The sequence below is a fragment of the Xiphophorus couchianus genome, chromosome 22 (assembly GCF_001444195.1).
Source record: "Xiphophorus couchianus chromosome 22, X_couchianus-1.0, whole genome shotgun sequence".
Taxonomy (NCBI): Eukaryota; Metazoa; Chordata; class Actinopteri; order Cyprinodontiformes; family Poeciliidae; genus Xiphophorus; species Xiphophorus couchianus.
The window spans coordinates 16,552,635-16,576,247 of NC_040249.1; the positions used below are offsets into that span (position 1 = coordinate 16,552,635).

A 23,613-nucleotide genomic window follows, 5' to 3' on the forward strand; every position below is an offset into this window, starting at 1 on the left:
GGATCATCTGCTGCTCTGCAGTTTAGTGGGTCAAAACACAGATTATAATACCGTTTTGGGGTAAATATTTATTGAAGGCACAACATACATTCACAAAACATGACACAAAATGTCACATAAAATTGCTGTTAACAAGGCAACCCTTACATAAAAATCATGTCAGTTTAATGTCAGTAAATGTGATTAGTGTGAGACGACATCACTGGTGGCTTCCTTCAGCTAAACTTTCAATGCAAAACAACGACTAGTTTCTTCAACTTAAATACTGAACTAGCTTAACATAAAAGTGAAAAGTTGGCATTAACTAGGACTCTAGTGCCACCTGGAGGTGGGAGTTAGGAACTCCAATGAAATTCTGAGGTGATTATTTTTGATTAAAAAATAAATAAGAATGATTATATTGACAAGAAAAATCACAAATACACTAACACTAACAGCTTTTAGTAAGCATAAAATGACATAAAATTAGGACATAATTTGACAGTAATAATATTAAAATAAACTTAGTAAATAAAAATGTCAAATTATGATGCAGATTCCAGCTGGTGTATCATGCAAAGGCACATGCTGCTATTTCCAGTACTGGAGATGACTGATTTACATGACAATTTTTTTTTTGCTGTGGTATTGCATATCTTCAAAAATATTTCTAGGACACATGTGGCTTTAGTGCACCTGCACTTTCTTATAAAGCTCCTATGTTAGGTTGTGTTTGCACTGAGGTGGGGTGTTTTACAGCCTGAGGGGTCCTCAGAGCGACAGGCACTATATTTTTGCAGCTTCTCCTGAAACTGCAGGGCTCCTCATCCACACATGGTCAGATAAAGCCACTGAAAGAAGAATCAGAAACAAAGGTTAGACACAACTAAAGTTTTAAATAATATATTTTTTACAACATCACTCACCTCTGTGAGATTAATCTCAGCAGCTCCTGATCCCTCCTTGTCTAGCTGCTGAAAAGACCCTGTTAAATTGAAAGATTTAAGAAGGTTAAGTTGCTTTGCAACACTAGCTGTATTGCATCTAAACTTTAAGTTTTAACCACACAAGTAAGTATTTTATGTGATAGATCAATGGAAAACCCTGATCATAGTTCTCTTTGCTGATTCAGTCAGTGTAGATGGACAGTCATGCCTTGGTAGGCCAGCAGTTGTGCTACAGTCCTAATATTGAGATTAATCAATTGAGCAAAACTCTGAGGTGTTTGAAGTTTGGATATATTTAGTGCAGAATTACTCACTGAACATGGCTTCAAGCTTGACCAAGCAGCAGATGAAGTTATCAAAATCAATCAGTTCATTCTCTGCATACCGCGCCACCAGAATCTGGTGCAACCGGTTATTCAGTTTAAAGCCTGCGCAGAGAAATAGTGCAGGTTTAAAATATGAAATCATTATGTTTCTTGAAAGTATTAATGTCAACAAGAAAGCTGTGAACATTAGACCTGCTGCTTCCACAGCGAGTCGCATCTCATATGAGCTCATGGCTCCTGACTTGTCAAGATCAAACTCTCTGAAAGTGACCTGGAAAATAAAGAGGCAAAAATGTGAATAAAAACAAAGGGATTAAGAGTACGCCCCCATTTTTCTCATTTTTACCAGCCACTTTCGGATTTTGTTCCACAGGATCTGAAATTCTACCAGTCCCAGGCGAGCACTGCCATCTTTCTGGCAAAGTACGTGTTAAGGCAGCAAATGACACATCGAGGCAATTATTATGCTGACAAATGCACACATTTTCCAAAAATATAACCAGCAGAACTGGAGTTAACTAGTTTATTTTCATGCAATAGGTCATAAGGATACATCCATCAGATTGACCATGGTTCTGCATGATTCTATGCTGAAGCCATCAGTCTTTAGATCTTTGTCTGAAACAGCAAAATTGTGATTTTTTTATTGATAAACCATAGACACACTACAGTTTGTAAACAGTCTGAAAACTGGTGCACAAACTATACACAAACTGATAAGACTCCACAGAAACATTAAAATTACTAAACAGAAAACTCACGTCGGGTGACCACTCTGTTGAGAATTGTCCTGAGCTCACGAATAGAGATTTCCATGTCCTGTATAACCACAAAGAAAGAAAAAAAATAGCAGTACCAGAGCCATGTTCTTTTTTAACTGCATTAAAATCCTGCTTTTTGCTTAATAAGGTTCTACACCTGAGAACAATGCAAATACTACAATTATCAACACCATTCCGTTAAATTTCAGGTTACCTCTCCTGCTAGTTGGGCAAACATGGACTTAAATGAATCATCAATATCATCTTCCGTTATTTCCTCCTGCAAGACAAAAAGTAAACATAAAAATCAGAGCTCTATATACTTCAAACAATTAGTTCCAAAAAGAAGAGGTTTGAGAAATTCATCCTTGATGCACACCTCATCTCCAAAATCAGCAGATATTTCATCATCCAGTTCCCTGCAACAAAAAATAAATATGAGATTTCCCTTCCTACATTGTGCTAATGATGAAAATGAAAGAAAAAAAAAGACACACTCTGTCTCTGACTGCTTTTCGGTGAAAACCCTGAGGACGAAGTCGGCCTCTTTGCCAGGCTCGAAGGTGGAGGGCACGATGAGGTACTCCCCGGGCGGCAGCCGCAGCCGAGTGCTCACTTCACGAAGGTTGATGAAGGTCTCAGATCGAGCGCACGATGAATTACTCAAGAAGAAATTTTTCTTCAAGTGGACATTCTGGCAGCCTCTGTACTGAGGACAGCAGGAGACAAATGACTTAACATGGATTTTCATATTTCCATGTCAAATAATATAACACAATGCACTGATTACTGCCAGGTGTGTTTAAAAGATTTGAGTTGCTTTAGTGAGTAGTTTGGTTGCAGTTTAAGGAGCTCTTGTAAATGAATGCAAAATGTTTTTCTGTTGTGGTGTTTCATGTACGTAATCCCAACACAGACCTTTAAAAGAAACTCTTCATCTTGCATATGTGAAGCTATATTTTGAAAATCGCTAAATGAGTAACAAGTAAGAAGGTTCTCAATAAGGGATGCTGTACCTACCTCCTCTGGAATCTGCAAAAGGAACAGAAGGGAAGATTGTTAATGGGTGGCATGAGGCAGCAGACATTTTTAATAAACTACAGGAGCAGAACAGAGGGTATCCATGCAGTTCATCATGGTTCTCACTTCATAGACAGCAAAGCCAATGGTGTGCATGTCCTGACCATGGCGTCGGTATCTGCGCCGGTCCTTCTGCATGAGGGCTACAAGGAAACTGCACGCCACCTCATCATCCTCTGGGTCATCATCCTCCTCCAGCAACGTGATCTTATACTGAGGATTTATCCAAAATGTGTCTACAGAAATGGAGCATTTATGTCAAGCCAGTTTTGTGAAAACTTACACATATTATAGAGTTTCTACACATAGCCACTTTTACATATTTATAAAAAATTTTTTTACGGAAATCTGGACTTTGAACAGTAAGCATCTCTTATTATTTTTAGTTTTCAGTGTTACTGAAACAACACAATGCTGAGACTGGCCTGTGATTTTCAGAGTGTGGTATGCAGCAACTACTTTTTTTGCATTTGGAACTACTTAAATTGGCCCTATTTTAAACTCTATAACCCTTGGACTAAGCAGACTCTTTAAAGAAAAGCTTTGTTAATTTTGTCTTTGTTAGTGTAAATTTCACTCCAGAATTCCAAGCTGTTTTTTTAATAAAAAAAAGTTTTTGTTATTAATTTATTAGAACTTTTAGACACAGTCTAAGCACTACAGGTTCTGTTCAACCTGAATAAAAGGCGAGGCAAGTTTATTTGTATTTTAGCACCAAGCACAAGACAATCAAAAGTGATTTAATTTCACATTAAAGGAAAACACTAAAAACAGAACAAAAAACCTTAAAGCTTTGCTTAAAAAGAGAGCAACATGTCAAACACTTAACAGCATTAATAGGAACAACTCCTAATTAGAAATTTGAAACAGATTAATCGCCTTAGAAAAACTGAATACTGTCTTTACTGATTGGGCAAACAGTTCATTATTGGGACTTTTTGATCAAAAGCTTCAGTGAACTAAATGTTTTGTTGATTTAAAAGAACCAGCAGTTTCTCTGGATATGTCAGGTTTTCAGAGAGTTTGCTCCAGAGTTTAGGAGCAAAACTAAATGCTGCCACATCTTGTTTGATTCCAGTTCTGGGAAAGCAGTCAGCAGGAATCTCAAGACTTTAAAGGCTCATCCTGGGCTATACTTGACAAGAATTTTGGCTCATGCCCATTCAGTGATTTATAAACCCACATCAACACATTTTTAAAGTTGTTTCAGAGACTACAAAGGTAGTAAAATGGGACTTTTTTGATTGCAACTTGTACACATTTAGTCAATAAATTAAAAGTCAGCAAGTTGTGGGGCAAATCAAAGATAGGAAACATACATTTCAAAGATATTAATGTAAAATCATTGCATTTATTAAGCACCAGTAGACATTTGTCCTTTAGGAAAAAAGACTGAATAAAAAGTCGGGGAAAATTTGGTCCTACTAAATTTTCTTTTTCCTTCAGGATCAGGAAAATGACACCAGATACCACACTGGTGGTATCTCTTCATGACCGTGAAGGAACCCTGATGTTAATATTCTGCTACATGTTTTTGGATTTTTGCTATTGACTCACTGGGATGGTTCCTGCAGCCCCCGGCCGTGCTGCCTCTCCTCCATGTGCCGTAGAACTTCATGGTGTTCCAGTGACTCAGGCTATCCTCACTCAGGACGTCCGGAGTCAAGTTGCAGATTTCCAGTCGGGAAAACTGCCTCAAAAAGTCACTGAAGGACATCCTGAATGAACCCCCCCCCCAAAAAAAAACAGAAACATTGTTACACTGTGCAAACCATTTCAATAAAAGTTAGATTAGATTTGTTTGAATCACATTAAGAAATAATCATGATAAAAATTTTTTTTTAAATAAATCACCAGTGCCACACTTCTTTGCTTTGTCTTGTTGCAACTATGCAAACCTCTTTTTTGACAATGGAGAAGCAAAATCTTTTCCTGTGACATTTTACAAGTTTGTATCATACAGAGAGAGAAATGTTTGGCTACTCAAGTGTGTTGGAGCTGGGATGTATCTAAAAATTGCAGGGCATTGGGTTTCCAGCACTGGATTTAGGTACTCTAGAGCTAATCTATTATTCAATTTGCAATTTTCTTGTTGAGTTCTAGAGATTTTACTCAAATGCCCTGATATTTTAAAGAGTTCATGATAACATGCAGTCCAGCAACGTTATCTAGGGCTCACAGCATTATAGGTTCTCCATTGTACTTAACAGTAAGCATGAAGTCCTTCAGCAAACTGTCTTCTCCTCTCAATATATGTTAAATTAATAGGATTTTATTTTTCTGACTTTTTCAGTGCCAGATTATGTAATTGCAATGCAACATGAAATAATTTTAAAGACTTTTCATAAACCTTTATGAGAGAAGACACTGGAGGGTGTTGTATGAAACCAAGCAGTTTGCCAAACAGAAATGTATATTATTCCTTTTAACTTCTTGTTGTATGTGAAGATGTAAATCTTACCAAAACTCTCCGTCTTCCATGCTAAGATGCAGGTCTTCCCTTTCAGATGGGTCAATTTCATCCCATTCACTGGAACTATGAATGACAGACATGACATAAGAAACAACCCTTCAAAGCTAAATGTTCACAAAATTTAAAGGTACATCTCAATAAATCTGAACATCACTGACTTAACTGGTTTAATTCTAAATTTGAAACTCATAATTAGATTTACTGCAAAGAGTGGTATATTTCAGGTTTTACAACTGTTAAACTTAGATGATTATGACTAACTGCTCATGAAAACCTGAAATTTAGTTTCTCATAAAATAATGATATTGCATTACAATTAAGAAAAATCTGTAGAAGAGTGTGATTTTATGGCCTATTATGCTAAAATAACAGATGTCCATGAGACAATCAGCGATAACCTCTACAAGGACGATAAGTCACATATGATAATTGTTAATCAAGATGGGTATTCACAGGGTGCAGTCTCCAAATATCTGATTAGAAAGTTCAGCAGAAGGAAAACACACATGTTGAAATATGCCCAATGTGTTTAATGAATCTACATGATATACAGCTTTCACTTTTTGGATTTAAGTACAGAAATAAATTCACATCTTGAGATGCACCTGTAAGTTTGAATACACTCACTTGTCACTCCAGGCTCCAGTCCACTCCACCTGGCCCCAGGGGTTACGTATTCGGATAAGGCGCACCATGTTGCCAGCGTAATCAACCTGCCACACAGCAAAGTGGTGAGGAAATGTCAAACCACAACTTTAATGCTTTGTGTTGACCGAGTTGCAGAGAGACAAACCTCCTTCAATGCAGTGACAGAGTAGGCATGGCCCTTCACAAGCTTCTTGAAGGTCACAGCCTCCATGTCGAAGGCACTGGTTATCTGTGAGCATGTGAGCAGAAATTTATAATGTAGAATTAAATTGCCGTTCTAGATGAATAGGCGCAAACGACACCTACGTCAATAGAGCAGCCCAGCAGGGAGCCCCTCTCCAAGGCTTTACTGATTATCCTGTAGAGATCTTTGGGAGCCTTGCGCAGCTCGTACATCTCAGACACCCCCCCTGTGAAATCCTCAAAGCCCTCGGTGGTGCTTCCTCCAGAGAGAGCCTCATAGGAGCCATTTAGCCTGATAGCAAATAAAAAAACCTTCAGACTAATTGCTTTTAGCAGCAACACTTCAGAATATCCCTCTGAACAAACTAATGCAAGCGATTTTTCAAACCTACTTGGCATAAGCTTTCTCTAAGAGTGCACTCCAGAATTCATTGCCCTCAGCTGAATGGACAAACATGAGCTCTCCGTCTTTGACAGGCAATCGATCGTCAATCACAACGTCTACCCACTCGCCGAACTGCCAGAACTGCAATGCAAAGCAGTGCATTAAAAAAGAGATCCATCGAGTTTGCGTGAATAGGAAAAAAAAAAAAAGGAAGGGTAGAAAATTGTAAATAAAGAACCTGGAAGTGGAAGATTCCAGCGTAGTCATCTTGGAAGGACTGGCCGTGTGGAACAACCCGATGAAGGAGCCTCTCATTCAGGGTCAGAGAGCCAATGGCTGCCAAGAGCCAGCAGTCACCTGGAGGGGAAAATCAGAGGCCAGAACCTCACATCAGAATATGTTCTTTTAACTTATTTTCACAACAAATTTATAACTCACCAAGAGCACCCTGACAGATGTCCGTTCTGGTGGCTCCACCCACAATAAACTGGGGATCACCTGTCAGTTCCTACAAAGATAACAGAAATGAGTCATGACAATCAAACTCTTTCAAAGAAATAACTTCTTTTTCTGTCTGCCACCCACCCATGAGGTTTCACTCTGTAAATACCGAGGAGCTGTAAACAAATGTCAGAGAGGGGAGAGGTCTGAGATGCCAACAGCTGCAGAGGTCTGCAAAGCGCCTGTCCCTACAAGTCTGATTCTGTCCAGGTTTGCAACATGTAAAGTGAGACATGATATGCCTGCTTGCATGCAACAGTCAAAATCAAATTCCTGTCCTGAAATTCCTGGCCATCAGTTTGCCGTCAACAAGAAGACATTAAAAAGTTATGTTTTTTTAAATTATTATATTACTTTGTTTTTTAAGATATACTTTTTCAATTAATGTAGCTTCTTTCTACTAACTTAATTAGTTATTTTTATAATTATTTTAAAATTCCTCTGGCTTAACAGAGTGATTATTAACACTCTGTAAGTGTTGCGGCATACTGCCATTCCGCTGGCTGAAAGAAGACTACAAAACTTCCTTTCTTCACTTACCAGAAAAACAAATTTGGCAAATTTCTAGTTACAAAAAACAGTGATAGACATGGTGTGTAAACTATAATGGACCCATTCATCACTGTTTTAAAACCACAATTTTCAACTTAAGCAGCCTCTTGAGCAGTAGCGTGCAGGCTGGCAGCTAGAGTAGATAGTCTGACTTATTCACCAGCCTGTTAAGACTTGATTTATTATTAAAAGAAGAAGTAAATAAGCAGTAAACATATTGAACAAAAAGATGTTTAGAACTACAACTCATTTTAGAATGGATTTATGTAATAGATTATGTCTCGTATGTCAAACACACATGTGGTCAAAGGACCGCGGGCCTGATCTGGCACGTCATAACTATTTATGTGGCCCTCAAGACACAGAGCCTCATAAATAGAACTTCAAGATAATAGTGGCATGCTTAAATATTATTATACCAGTCAAATCAAATCAGTTTTTATTTGTACAGTGTCAAATTATATGAGTGTGTAAAAATGTTCAATATTATTTAATTTTAAGAGGTACTCATTGAATACAGAGAAAGCTATAATATTTTAACAGTTTAATATGTAGTTTTATTAATGTATTCAGCCACAAATGGCCCTTAGGAATAATTTATGATCTTCATACGGGCCAAAATGAAAAGGATTTTGACACCCCTGGATTATACTATAGATAAAATTATTGACTAATTTTTTGTTTGACAGTTGTGAATACTGTGATAGCAGTTTATTTTCACTCACTGTTATCATTCACCAATAACGACTAACAGGACAGCATAAATTTTGCCTTGATATTTTCTTACCGTGGGTCTCATCCACTCCACATCTCTGGTTTTAGATGAATAGGGTGCAAGCTCTTTGAAGCCCAGAGATGGGGGCTCAGCGGGGAAGCAGGGGTCCTCAAACAGGCAGCCTGCCTCCACGCACTCCTGCTTCAGAGCCTCGTAGTCCTGGCTGGCAAAGTGCACGGCCTGCTCATTGGAACCCATGCCCTCTGACTGGAGCCTGTTGGCGTATATGCTTGCAGATATCCCACCAACCGGATACATACTGGGCGCAGGACAGAAATATGGAGCGCGTAGACGGGTGCAATTTATAAATAGAAGCAAGTTAAACAGTGACACGCTCTTGTCTGAATGTTACAACATCCAGTGGTATAAGTCTGGTTAGAAAAAGAAAATACAGAAATCTGCTTATAGCAAAAGTTTCTGAACGAAGCTGTAGCACTTAGATTTTTTTTCTTGTCCACATTTACTTATTAATAATTAAAGCACGGGTCTGCAACTCCAATCCATGAGTGTCACTGTCCTCCAGCTTTTGGATGCATCTCTGCTCCAACACTCATGAATCAAAATGCTGAAATACCTCTTTGGCATATCAGGAAGTTTTGCAAATGCCTGATCATTAACCATTTGCTTGAGTCACTGTCCTGCAAATTTTGCATCCAAAGGACAATCAAGGACTGAAGCTGCAAACCCCCTGGACTATAGCTTTGATTTGCACACACACACACACGCACACACACCCATGCCCCCACACACAAACTTCCAAAGCTGGAGATTTCACAATAGTACTCCTGCACAAATTCATGCACCTACTATTTTTTCTTGTCATATTTGAAAGTGAAAAAAGCAGAATTTTTTTTTTAAGTGTGATGTGTGTGTATTTAGCCCTATTTTGCTCTGATACCCATAAATAAAATCCAGTGGAACTAAACCCAGAGATGGGGGCTCTGGGCTTACTTCTGAAATCACAAAATTGGTGCAGTTTCACATGAGTGTAATTTAATCACAGTAAACATACTGGAAAGGAACCTCTTTGAGCAGAAAAATAATAAACCTACAGCCAGAACTACAGAGGAGGTTTAGATCAAACCATACTCATGTGTTTGAATGGCCCGGTCAAAGTCCGGACCTAAAACCAATTAAAAAAATTCATGGTTAAGAATTGACATTCACAGATGCTGTAAGTCGAGTTTGGCTGAGCTACAAAAATTTGGCAAAGATGAACGGGGAAACATTTCTGTCTCTAGAAGTGCAAAGCTGCTAGAAACTAAACCTAAAAGACTTGCAGCTGTCATTGCAACAAAAGGTGGGTCTACAGAGTACCGATTCAGAAGGCTCAATATAAACACACACTGCACTTTTGTAAGTGGAAATTACTGAAGCTATTCACTTTGTGAATGTGCACCACCTTGTGTTATTCTAACACAAAAAGCTACAATAAAAGCACAAAAGTTTGTATCTGTGAGCATTTAGCTTTCAGAAAAACCTAATGATTCCAGTAATTAGATTCAGACCGTTCTGTAACAGTACCTTTCATTTTAAGTTGAAACATGGCTAAGATGTAGCCGTATATCAAGAGAAAGCAAACTGACCTGGAAACAGTTAGAAATCAATAAAAATAGAAGCCAGCAGAGGATAATTAGCAAGCAAAAAGCATGCACTGATTAAAAAAATTAAATACAATTTAAATACACCAATGCCCAAAATAAAAATTAAAATACTAAAAAATGTGTATATATGATACCTTTTCTTTATTGACAGGCTGAAAGGGACTATGGGGAGGAAGGAAACAGAGAGAAATGGTTATGCATTGATTTAGAGCTGGAAATTAATCAAATGACCAAAAATATTTACTATTTTAACTTGAAAGATGTTCTTTCACACTAAAATTTCCCCACAAGTTACAAAAGCCTAACATAATCAATACAAAGATTCGTCTGTGTTGCTTTCTGGATCTGCGCTAAGGGAAATCTTGAACAATAGTGTAGCTCTGCTCTACCTGAAATGAATCCTAATGAGCAGAGTCTGTGCAAAAAATACCTTTTGGGAGGTTCTTTACACAAGTATTCACATCAAATTACTGACAAAGGGTGAATTTGATTGAGATTTTAAGTGATAACCCAACAAAAAAATAATATATAATTAAATGAAAGAAGATCAAGAAACACAGCAGTCATGTGGAAGATGTAGCTCTGTTCAGACAAGACAAAAACTAGACTTTTTGGCTCATTGGCAGTAAGCTAATACTTCACATCAGCCTGAATACAACATCCCTGTCATAAAACACGATGGTGGCAGCACCATGCTGTGGGGATGGTTTCTTTTAGAGTTGACGGGGAAAAGGAACTAAACATAGAAAATAAGTAGAGGCTCCAAAACATTTGAGATCGCATTAAAATAAGTGTAACACTTTTGGACACCGTGTTTGATTTGACTTCCACTTCATAATGATTCACTGCTACATAAAATCTAAGTGCAATACATAAAGTTTTATGACTGTACCAAATGTGAAAATGTTCAGGTGTTATGACTAATTCAGCAAGGCCCAGGAAGTGAAAAAAATGATAGAAGTGAAAGATGTGTTAGGAGCCAAAAGAGGTTATGCTTGTGCCCCTTTAACAGGGGCATTGTTAAAGGAGGCCAGTCCCCAAACGGAGGCCCCTCACGCCTGTGGAGACTCTACAGGAAAGTCCCTCTGTCAAAATCACACCATAGATCTGAATGGATCTGTTTTTTCTTCAATAATGGGGAAAGGACACAACACTGATCCCTACAGTAACAATGCTGATGGTGTCATCCACAGGACTTTAACCCTAAACAATTCAAAAACAACATACCACCTCTCTGTCAGGTGACTGCAGGGGCCAAACAAATGCTGCCCATACAATATGTTAAACACTTTGTGAAATCCTCAGTGGATTCTTTCTTTCAGATGCTGTAAAAAGTCACAGTAAGTGAGGCCTGCTGCTTGAACCAGAACTGTTCTGCGGCACCTGTTCAGCAGGAGCATACAGGCCTGTCTGTAAGCGGCCTGCATGTTACACAAAAGATTCTCAAAACTATAGATGAAAGCTGCTCTGATTTTAGAGCTAAAATCAGCAGCTGAACTGATTCTTTTCACCTCACTGCGCAGCTGTCACTTCCTTTTCTATTCTTACCAGAGCGACAAGGTGCAGCAGATTAAATCCAGCTCTCCGCACCACAATAAACCTATCGGGCACCGTTAATCACACACGGAGTAAATAAAGTGGTTCACTAAAGCGACGCGATCAACTCACCACCGGTTAGGAAAACTGCTTCAGGCTCCCAGAATATGAAACAGAAAGCGGTTATTGTGCTAATCTGTGAATCAGTGACAGGGGGACAGTCTGAGTGGTCCTCCCTCCTCTCAGTCTGCGCTCGCTGCAGATCAGACCAGCCCACCTCTAGAGGAGGGCACACTGCAAGCCGCCAGTACCGCACCGTAGCCGCTAGGGGCTCTAAAGACCAAAAACATGCTGTCTGACTTGAACGAAATTATAAATCAGGAGAATTTAAAAAAAAGAAAAAGATATGAGACGCTGTTGAAAATAAACTACGTATCATGTAATTCTATGAACATGTAGATATTTTAAACTACTAACAAAGCTAATGCTTGGTGGCAAAATTATTTTCTTATTCACAAACTTTTGGGAAACTATAAACGCACCAGGATCAGTCTTTCCACTGTACTGAAGATCAGAGAGTGGGGTTGGGTGTCACACTTTTTGCTTAATCAGTCCTATTTCTCTGTGTAATGGAGGCCTACATAAGAGTGCCTGGTCAGAATAACCTATCTATTCTTTCAACAGGTACACACCGCCAAATGCAACTTTGATTGATTATCTCAACTATATATCAAATTAGAAAAGCATTTTGAAAGGAACTTTTCTGAAAATTTGTATTTTAAAATTCAGTCTTAATTTTATATCTTAACAACAACATCTAATAGAAGCACCTCTATAATGTTATGAACTGACAAATAGTGTTAAATAAAAAGAACAGAATCAAACTACCAACTCATTTTCCTGCTCCTTACTAAGGATTAAACTATTTCTAATGGATACAGTTAGAAACTAATTTTTATTGCTGTACATTTTGTTAGGGCCACAAACTTCGTTTTATTTCTGTGGTATAAATTACAAAATGGCACATACTTGTGAGAAAGAATGAAGATGATATTAGTTTAGTATTATGTGGGTTTTAAAAAAATTACAAATAAAAATCTGATATTAACTCTTTCTCTTTTCCAAAATTACACAGGCTCAGTCAAATTTTTACAGGGAATGTAGTATGTGGAAATTAATTTTCAGATCTTGACACAGATCCTTGATCACCTTGATGTGAAGTACTAAACTGCTGAGTGACAATACCTTGTCTGTGGCCTCTATGTATATGCCAACATTTTGTAACAGCGCCTGTAGGGGGAGAGATTTACTTTACTGACATCCCGCTCCGTTCTGCCCTATATAAGCAGTGCCTTGCAAAAGTAATCTCACCCCTTGAAATTTTCCATATTTTCACACATTACAACTACAAATTTCATGTTGTTAAGATTTTATGTAGCAGCTCATCAAATTTTAAAAATGAAATGAAAGTGATACATGGTTTTCTAAATGTTCTACAAATAACATCTGAAAGGTGTGACATTGATTTTTATTGAGCTCCTCTAAACATTTTGCAGATGCAAGTTTTTGTTGTTGCTACTAGATTTACTAGCAGACAAATTTTCTGCAGATGAATACAAACTTTTTTCAATTCAGAAAACAGTTAAGCTTGAGTTAAGTGTATAACTATAAACAAAGCAACATACAGCTCATTACTGCAGGCTGAATCAGATTTTTATCACTTGAGATATAATGTGTGACAAATGGCAGCAAACGTTAAAAATCATCAAGTTCATCAGGCTGTCTTGTCATGAGATAAATAAAACTTTTACATCTGACGTTTGTTTAAACTGTTTTAAACTTGTGAGAGTAAACAGGAATCATGTCTGCAAGAATAGCAGGCATTTATTTTATGAATCTGCTATTCATAAAATAACCAAGCCTGCCTTTTTTAAGGTTTGGTATTTTTGCCATTTCTCTGTCACTGGTTTCTTTTATTTTCCTGTTTGTTTTAAACAGGCAGCTGCCATCAGATCAGACCTGCTGTTCATGTTTATTTCTGGTGCTTCAACAGGTTCTCTGTCAGGTTCCTTTGCTCATTTATTGTATCTTTGCTTCAGCTTCTTTATTGCTCCTTCTTAGTTTGATCGTCTTTGTACTGCTGAGAGCTTTTTGATTCATAAAGCCTCACCTTTTGTTTTGAATTTGTGTACAGCTGAAACAAGTTTTCATTTAGGTTCCCCCCTTCCAGTTCCTCTTGTGGTTCCAGCTCACCAAAACCTCTTTCATGACTTCAAAGACTGAATAAATGTCCCCAGACTTATTTGCTCTAAGCAAAACAGGTCACACAGATGCTAAATGATGCCTTTGAGTTTTAAACCTGTAGAAGGATTTTGAAGGGAGACAAATGATTAACTTTGATCTACCTGGAATGTGATCAGTTTCATAAGGTGAATCCATTTTGAGATTTTTCCTTCCACAAAGAATTGTCTTCCAATTAACTGATTTATTGTCTGTCTTTGGGAACTATTAGTCATTTAACCACATATTTGCTTGTTATTGATACCAAACAGATTGCCTTCTCTTCTACCTTATCTGTCTGGAATCACGGTGGGTTTGGCAGCTGTCCCAACAGAGAGCAGAAAGGGAGTGATGTACACCCCCAGACAGGGTGCCAGCTTTTTTCAAAACACTGATAAATAATTTATATCTAAAACTGTTATCATCAGGGCAACAGTCATTCCTAACCAAGATACTCTCAGGTTCTCCCGGGCCATAAAGGACATTTATTTCCCCCAGTGAGTCCATAGGTGAGTCTCAGAATGTATACAGATTCGGATAGGTCGAAAACTTTGCTGTTTGGATCATCTCTTTCTTCTCTGTGACAGACCGGAGTAACACCTGCGTTAATGTGGTTATTTGAAATGATTAAAGCATTGTCAAGTGACAATGACTGCTTTAATCATTGATTTTCAGATTTCAGAGTGAAATCTGAAACATATTTCATTCTATCCTCTTTCAGTTTCACATTTGTTTCTAAAATTGAGATACTGAAGTTCAAACTTCATAAATAAGTTTTCACACAATGTAGACTCCTTTTCTTTTATGAAGGCTTTCCAGTCAACCATTTGATAATGAATTGAGAAGAAGCTGCTTGTTCTGTCTCCGAGGAATGATGAGCTAATAATCCCCAGGTAGATTTTATGCAAATGTGATGGAAACAAGTACAGGCAGATAAAACATGAATTCACAAACTGTGTTTCTAACATTTTTCTAGGAAATATGGTCATCTTTGTTGATGTCTATGGACTTTTGTGAATAATTATTAAGAATTTTTAATCATAATACCATATATGCACTACTTTACAAAATAATTTCCATATTTTGTCATCTGAAGGCCACAAACCTTATTGCATTTTATGGTATAGAACACAAATCTGACGTTGCACAAAAGGATCAGTTTAATTCCTGATTAAACTGAGTTAAAATAACATTTGTTTAGGGCTTTGGTGCTCTATATTTCGGTTGGAGGATGTAAGCACAAAATGAGGATGTTACACTACAACTCCTGACTGGGTGTGTCGGTGCGTGCCTCAGGTTATGAAACACAGCATCTTAAATTTGACCTATTTAAACTGTTGCTTCAGTATGTTGAGGGATCTCTTCCTCAACTCCCACCCATATTTACAGCACACAATCTGTTTCTACAACCATTTTCCGGAAATGTACTTTTATATATCATTTATGTTAAGTTTTATAGTGTGTTAACTTTGTCAAATCACATAGATGTTTTCACAAACATTTCCAGTGTCTAATATCTACATTTAGTCCTGAAAATGAAATGACAAAAGGTGGTAGGGGTGTTGTTAGTTTAAGGTGTGTTCTTGTTTTGTTTTGGTTATGGTCACATCGAGCTCATCGTGGATTTGCTTACGCCTGCTGCTGTCTGCACCAGTTGTCTCACCTGTCCACAAGCGGCTCCTCCCTGTTTGTTATCCGACTCCATCTTTCCATCCGTATAGGTAGCTATAAAGGACTCCAGCACAAAACACTTCTGGGAAGTGTCCCTTCATAGAAGAGCTTTTCACAAGGCAAACAAAGCAAACAAAGCCTGTTATTAAATAAGGAAATCCTGCAAGTGAGCGCTCAGAAAGGGTGAAGATGACCTCCACAGCAGATCGACTGGCCCAGCAGCAGCAGAGGGCGGAAGGCATCGGCACCAACCAGAAGGCAGTGAAGTTTTGCGATCAGGATTATGAGGCCCTGCGGCAGCAGTGTCTGAGCAGGGGACGCCTGTTTGAGGATGGCAGCTTTGGTGCCGAGAGCAAGTCACTAGGCTACAATGAGCTGGGGCCGTACTCATCCAAGACGAGAGGCATTGTTTGGAAGAGGCCAATGGTAAGAAGCAACTTAAAATAATAAGTCTATTGCACAAATATAATTGATTTTTTCAAATTGTTCCATCTGTCATGTAGGAGCTGTGTTCAAACCCAAAGTTCATTGACGATGGCGCCACAAGGACGGATATTTGTCAGGGAGCATTAGGTGAATTTTTTGCTTCCATTTTTAATGCGTTAACAATCCGTCTGTAACAATCCCTCCCCCAACTGCTGCCATTAAATTTGCATTTGAAAAAACTGTGCTGATCCATTTCCAGCGTATGGTAACACACAATGAGTTTTCTTTTCCTTTTAACCCTTTAACTCTGAAGGCTTCAGAAACCTTCATGTTATACACTAAAAGGTCAAACCTACCAGTGACATTTCAGCACTTCTGATAATTGTACATTTAGTCTAATTTCCTGAAGCTCAGTGGTGTAAACTTTATTTACAGGCATGTGAAGTTAGATGTACTTTCATTATTTGATAACAAATAAATGTTAAAATGCCTCTCCTATGTGCACACATCCTACTGACGTACTTAAACTTGCTGAGACTGATTTTAAGTTTTAATTTGGTGAAGATCAAGTCCATTTAAATTTACCTGATTGTATATATTTCATTTCTCTCAGCTGTGCACATATTTAAGCTTAAAACAGTCTGGTTAGTTAAAAAATATATGAATTGCTTAAAGTCTTCTTCTTTTCTTCAAGCCCCCAATAAAGGGATTTTGGGAATGCTCTTTTTGCTGATTTTTTTTTGTTAAAAAAAGGCAACATATTTAAAATTTGCATCAATGTATCATCATCATTGCATCATTCTTATCTCTGAAAACACCCTGACAGATACAAACAGATTTTTATCAATGAACGAAAAATGTAGTTGGGTTTTACTTTTAAAAGTGTGTTCTGGGTTACATTAATACCAGAAATAAACAATTTTATCTTAATTAGTAGAGGTGATGACGGTAAACCTGGACATACTAAATCGCCCATGCATGATTCAGCCAGATGTTCACAAAGCTGCTGCAGTTTTGTCATTTCTGAGAATTAAGGTTTATTAAAAGTACCATTTAAAGTTATATAGAATTTTTTTTATTGCAACTTTTGCCCTTATCTTTAGCTGAATGTTGCTGATAAGCGATGACCTTGCATCACTAAACTCAATTTTTGGTGCAAATTTCATTGGTCATCCAAGACAAAATTAGCAATGGCAAAGTCATGACTCAAATTTTAGTTCTGTATAAATGGTGTATATTAGTTTTAAGGTAATTACATATTTACTTTAATATGAAAATAGTATTATAGTTTGCAACAAAAGTAGTGGCCCTGAATGAAAGGAGTGTGTGTTGAAGGAAATAACACAAAAAACATTAGGTTGAAGTATTATCATTGTTTGTTCTTTCAAAATGTAAATAAAATGCACAGCAGATCACAAGTGTCCATTTCAATGTCTATATATATTTCAGTTCACAGTTATTTGCTCTCATGTTTCAGGGGATTGCTGGCTTCTGGCTGCCATTGCTTCTCTAACTCTGGACCAGCGAATCCTAGGACGGGTGGTGCCCACTGAACAGAGCTTCACCGAGGATTATGCAGGGATATTTCACTTTCAGGTCAGGAGAACTTAATACTCACATTTACCCAACAGGCTTCTTTCTTTGGGTATTTTTGATACATAATTTAAAATAATAATAAAAATAATAATTATTATTATTATTCAGAAAATTCACCTTCTGAGGGTCTGTTCTGCCCCTCTTTAAAGTTTGATATTGAATTATTTCAAGGAAATCCTTGAAATAATTTTCAAGGATTATTATGTCTATTTTTTATGAGACCAGATTTATACAGTATTTTTGTGTATGTTTTTATTAACACTTATCGTTTCTTTCAGTTTTGGCAGTATGGTGAGTGGGTGGATGTCGTAATAGATGATCGTTTACCCACCAGAGATGGGAAGCTTCTGTTTGTTCACTCAGCAGAGGGCTCAGAGTTCTGGAGCGCTCTCCTGGAGAAAGCTTACGCAAAGTACAAATCACTCAGATGTGTACGCTTGTTTATTTTAGTGGAGTGTAAACTGAGGAGCTAAATTTGTTCCTCTCCCTTGTGCCTGGCAGGGTGAATGGCTGCTACGAAGCTCTGTCTGGAGGAAACACCATCGAGGGCTTTGAGGATTTCACAGGAGGGATTGCTGAGATTTACACCTTGAGCAAAGCTCCACCGAAACTCTTCCAAATCATGCGGAAAGCCCTGAGTCTGGGTTCACTCCTGGGCTGCTCTATTGATGCAAGTCTCATTTTCATATTTAACTGCACTTCAGTTTGAAAAACGGACAATAACACAGTCATGAAGACACCTGATTAAAGTGTTTATCTCTGATGGGGTTTTTTTTTTTAGATTACCAGCGCCAGTGAGACAGAGGCAGTAACCGCTCTGAAGCTTGTGAAAGGACATGCATACTCTGTTACTGGTGCAGAAGAGGTAATTATTTTAGCTTCTTGTTTTGTATCATGCCCAAATATACTGCACATTCCTGTTCTTCCAGGTCAGCTACCGAGGCAGGGACGTTCAACTGGTCCGTGTCAGAAACCCATGGGGAGAAGTGGAATGGACAGGTCCTTGGAGTGACGGGTAAAATCTGACAGTTCAGCAAATTGATAACCAGCGGTCTGTTTTTCTTTAATGTGGACAGGACACATAAAAAAGAAGAAGGAATACACAGAACTGGTTCTTTTTTCATGTTAGTCTGGTATGAAAAAGTGTTTGAACCCTTTCTGATTTCCTATATTTTTTTTTGCATGTTTGTCACACTTCAGGGTTTCAGAACATCAAACCAATTTTAGTATTAGTTAAAGACAGCACAAGCTAAAACAAAATTCAAGTTTAAAACAAAGTTTTTATTATTAAGGGAGAAAAAAAGCCATTCAACACTTCTTTCACCCAGGACCACATAGGTTTGGATTTTTTTCTGCATTAATAATAAAAACGTTATTTTGAAAACTGTGTTTTGTGTTTATTTGTATTGCCTTTGACTAATATTTAAATCGGATGTTCTGAAACACTTAAGTGTGGTAAACATGCAAAATATATAAAATTAGGAAAGGCGCAAACACTTTTTCACACCATTTTGCTTTTAAATTGTACTTTAAATGAAATAAGCAAAACATTCACTGCTTGTTATTTTTGTAAAATAGATCCTATGAGTGGAAGTATGTCAGTGAGGCTGACAAATCAAAGTTGGACCACGTGGCAGAAGATGGAGAGTTCTGGTATGTTTATGAACTGCATTTTTGTGGGATGTCATGTGATAGATGACACCGCACATACGTTTCTATATGGGCTTTTAGACTCTACAAATTAAACCGTCAAGATAACAGTTGTGTGCTAAAATATTTTATCTGTCAAGTCACAGCAGTTTTGTCTGCATTCGGCTGAAGGGGAGTGAATATCTTTGCAACAATCTGTAGAACAACGGTGCTCTTGATTTCAGGATGTCCTACTCAGACTTCATCACGCACTTCTCCAAGCTGGAGATCTGCAACTTGACCCCAGATACGCTGGAAAGCGATGAGGTTGGCCACTGGAACAACTACCAGTTCGAAGGGATGTGGAGGGTGGGATCCACTGCTGGCGGCTGCAGAAACAATGAAGGTTGGACAGAAACCTGGAAAGATTCCTGCATTTCAGAGCTCAAAGCTCTGTCTCACTTCCCTTTATAAGACATTTCTCCTCCTTGATCTGTTCCAGCCACATTCTGCTCCAACCCTCAGTTCGTCATGCGTCTGGAGGATGTGGATGACCACCCTCTGGATGAGAAGCACGGATGCACCTTCCTGGTGGGGTTGATGCAAAAGGATGGACGGCAGAAGAGGAGGCTTAATTGCGAACTGGAGACCATCGGCTTTGCCATTTACAAGGTCTCATGAAGTTATTTGACCCAATTTAAAGATATTAAACATTATCAAAGTATTTTTTCTAAAACATTTGTCATTTTGTTTTGCAGGTTCCAGATCAGGTTTGTGTTTGATTAGTTTTTCAACTCTCTCTCCTTCATTTCAGGCTCAAACTTGTATATAAAAAGCTACTAAAGAAAAACAAAACTTTCTCTTCTAAGTACAAAGGCTGCGGCAACGTTCGCCTCGGCCCAGATGTGTTGCTGCGTCAGAAAGCCGTGGCGATGAGCAGCACCTTCATCAACACCCGTGAAGTGTGCGAACGCTTCAGACTTCCCCCTGGAGAATACGCCATCATTCCCTCAACCTTTCACCCTCACAAGAACGGCAAATTTGTTCTCAGGGTATTCTCAGAGAAAGAGGCCATTACCAGGTATCTGTGATACTTTTGCATATGTTGCTGTTTTTCCAGTTCATCAATTACAGGAATAATTCTAGATTTATATTTCAGGCGGCTGGAGGAGAAGATTGATGCTAAAATCGAAGAGGTAAACTTGTAGCTTCTTTTATCTTCAACAGAGCGTCTGCTCAGCTTTCAAAATGCTGGTGTTTTCATTTGTTTTCATCACTCTTTTATAGAAGCAGGTGTCTGAAAGTGACATTGATCCTCACTTCAAGAAAATCTTTAAGGAAATTGCTGGCAATGTAGGTTCAGAAGCACACATGTTCCCTTTAAATTAGGGTTTCAATCATTTTTTTCAAACTCCATTATGGAAAACTAATAGGTCATAATTTGCCCCTTTGTTGTTGAACAGGACATGGAGGTATCTGCCTTTGAGTTAGTTAAAATTCTGAACAACACTGTCTCTAACAGTAAGTATGCTGAGAAGTTAAATATAAAGTGTCTCGCATGTGTTACAGAATTCCTGCTAAAAGTGTGTAAAACCTTTAAAGTGAATTATTTTTTCATTGCAGTGAAATAACTGCACACTGAGCTTAAAGAGTTTGTTGCAGAAAATCTTGCAACAAGCTCTGTCTCATCTGAACAAACATCATTGTCCAAGCTAAAGTCCTTTCAAGCAGCTGCAGATGTTTATGTTTCTGATAGGACACAAACAACGGCACAGAGAAAGCATCTAATGGTTGGCATGAAAACTTTGCAACCACAAGATCCCACTCTTTGTTGCACTTCTCTGAAAGTGACCTTTGGAGATGTTTCCTGGAAATATAAATATTTGTTTTTATGCAGCTTTATGCAGAGGCTAGAAATAGAATAAATGTACTGATTAAGATTTGGCTTTTTGACATTTGTCAATGTGTAGTAATGCAGCTGCGATAAAAGATTAACTCATTTTAAAGTTTGTTACACATCTATAACAGTGGTGACAATTATTGCTTCTTTTGGGGTTTTGGGAACTGTAGTTGTGGTGTCTTTCTTTTCATTTGTATCTTTCTTTTCCAGGCTTTGACATCAAGACAGACGGATTCAGCCTCGAGACGGCGCGTCTCATAGTCAGTCTGCTGGATGTATCCTCAATTAAAGATGGCACTCAAAGCAGTAATTCTGTAACAATGTAAAACTCCTGATGTTAACATGAATTGTCAGACCTTTAAAGTCTTAACATTGTCAGAAAGATGAAAATGCCAAGTTGGGGCTAAAGGAATTCCATGTTCTCTGGAACAAACTTCAGAAATACCTGGTATGACGTGGTCTTCTCCTCTCATAAGGCATTTATGATCACTTTATACAGCTTTACCCGGGGTTCAAGCTTGCTGTTCAAAACACTGATATCAATTTCCATGTTTGAAACTGAGAAATATGTAATATTGTGTAAGAAGAAGGGTGAGTATGAAGATATCAGAACATTGCCAAAGGTTGATAATATTGTGTTTGAATTGCTGAACATGGGCATCAGTGCATAACACAACCATCACCCAAGTCAGTGGCAGTAATAGCAAAGTTTCCATTTGAGTTAGTGAAGTGAAAACTTATATAATGATTTATCCAGTAAGAAAAATGGACTCCTAATAGACAGGCACTCTACACAAGCATTTAAAAGCTCACTGTTGTGAGCTAAGTCTGTTAGCCACCACTGTGAAAAGAAATGTTTGTGACTAGTTATAATCTACATTCTTACCTGTTTATGTATGGCATATTTCTTCAAGGTGGTGCCATTACATACACAACATCATCGTCCATATGGTAGAGCTTTTGTTTCAGAAAAAGGTTATTATAAATGACTTTGTGTTTTGTGGCTCAGTTATACAGCAGATAGACCACAGGCAATTTCCTACCTGCTTCCTGTCAAGTTCATAATAAATGAACGTCTTTAAATAAATAAACTGTTTATTTGGTCTGAAAACCAAAGAGTGTAAATTGTAATTTATTGTGACATTTGCATATCCTGGCTTTCCAATATGTTTTTAAATGCCCTACAAATAACTGTCAACCATGCTGTAAAACCTGGCCATGTGATCAAGCTGTTAATGTGTCGATGTAGGAAATCTTCAAGAGTCACGACACAGACAACTCGGGTACGATGAGCTCCCTCGAAATGAGAGCCGCTGCTACTAAAGCAGGTAACAGACATGTTAACAAATGTTCACCGCAAAAGCTTGAGATGAAGAAAAAAAACCCAGCTGAAATAAAATGCTGAATGATTATTTTTATGGTTTTGGCTTCTCATTAAATTGCCTGCAAGCCTGCTTCTCCAACACAGCTTTGCAAATGCATGGTGGTGCTTCTTTTTCTGACTCTGTGTTGTGTCTGACAAAGCACTGCAGGAACCAATAGCAAACTACTGACTCAGATGTTTGCGGGCATGCGTGTGTGTGTGTTTGCAAGAGACATGTGAGGGCAGTAACAGCAGAACTGGAAAAGCCAGTTAAGCAGCTCCTGCCCAGCACTCAAATTTTGTTTCATGCATGTAAACTTTGGCACAACATAAAACGGTGCTGGTGCCTGATACCTTCCAATAACCATACCTGACCAGCAGGTTGAGGACTAACACCCTTTATCTTTAAGAGTGACACAGATCAGCTACACGATAACACACAGCTCATCTTTCTTTTTGCAGGTTTCCAGGTGAACAGTGCTGTGCTGCAGGCCATCGTCAATCGCTATGCGGATGCTCAGTTTGCAATCGACTTTGACAGCTTTGTGAGCTGTCTCATTAAGCTGGAAATGCTCTTCAGTGAGTGACACCATAGCAAACAAAGAAATTTCACAGCAATGTTTTTGCAATTGAGCCGACAGAGAGCATAGTGGTGTTTACATTAGTAATGTATATGTTTGTCCGCCTCTCCCACAGAAATGTTTAAGGCCCTGGAGAAAGGAGACTCAGGGAAGATTGAGCTGAACATACAACAGGTGGGGGACATAATAAAATGTCTTTACATGATTGCTATTTAAGAGATTTTTGAGTTTGTTTTTTTCTGTTTCCTCTTGCAGTGGATGTGCCTGGCAATGTATTAGCTCTGAGGATAAGCACAAGAAATATTCAAGAACAAGGAAGAGAAGAATTTGAAAAGAAAATGAATTTATCTAATCCATTTTTTTTGCGCTATAGATTCCACTAAATAAAGAAAAAATAAAAATGCCTCTTGATGTCTG

The 23,613-nt window shown here is 38.1% G+C and overlaps 2 protein-coding genes across 2 annotated transcripts; one reads left to right on the forward strand and one right to left on the reverse strand.

Annotated features, from left to right (window-relative positions):
* Nucleotides 1–48: 48 nt before the first annotated feature.
* Nucleotides 49–12,019, reverse strand: LOC114138433 (calpain-1 catalytic subunit-like). The gene is made up of 23 exons (XM_028007680.1): nucleotides 11,883–12,019; nucleotides 10,349–10,376; nucleotides 8,623–8,869; nucleotides 7,221–7,290; nucleotides 7,021–7,139; nucleotides 6,790–6,923; nucleotides 6,521–6,689; nucleotides 6,360–6,443; nucleotides 6,194–6,279; nucleotides 5,555–5,629; nucleotides 4,651–4,811; nucleotides 3,160–3,329; nucleotides 3,034–3,045; nucleotides 2,511–2,722; nucleotides 2,393–2,432; nucleotides 2,228–2,293; nucleotides 2,014–2,071; nucleotides 1,806–1,870; nucleotides 1,599–1,667; nucleotides 1,445–1,523; nucleotides 1,241–1,354; nucleotides 906–964; nucleotides 49–830 (listed from the first exon to the last, which is right to left on the reverse strand). Exons 3-23 carry the CDS (start codon nucleotides 8,866–8,868, stop codon nucleotides 804–806), a joined length of 2,115 nt encoding a protein of 704 aa, XP_027863481.1. The 5' UTR covers nucleotide 8,869; nucleotides 10,349–10,376; nucleotides 11,883–12,019; the 3' UTR covers nucleotides 49–803.
* A 3,726-nt stretch (nucleotides 12,020–15,745) lies between these two features.
* LOC114138435 (calpain-2 catalytic subunit-like) lies at nucleotides 15,746–23,600 on the forward strand. Its single transcript, XM_028007683.1, has 21 exons — nucleotides 15,746–16,127; nucleotides 16,205–16,274; nucleotides 17,605–17,723; nucleotides 18,002–18,135; nucleotides 18,225–18,393; nucleotides 18,505–18,588; nucleotides 18,653–18,738; nucleotides 19,302–19,376; nucleotides 19,598–19,758; nucleotides 19,855–20,024; nucleotides 20,111–20,122; nucleotides 20,222–20,433; nucleotides 20,512–20,548; nucleotides 20,640–20,705; nucleotides 20,816–20,873; nucleotides 21,463–21,527; nucleotides 21,632–21,700; nucleotides 22,502–22,580; nucleotides 23,078–23,194; nucleotides 23,312–23,370; nucleotides 23,452–23,600. Exons 1-21 carry the CDS (start codon nucleotides 15,891–15,893, stop codon nucleotides 23,473–23,475), a joined length of 2,103 nt encoding a protein of 700 aa, XP_027863484.1. The 5' UTR covers nucleotides 15,746–15,890; the 3' UTR covers nucleotides 23,476–23,600.
* The last annotated feature ends 13 nt before the right edge of the window (nucleotides 23,601–23,613 follow it).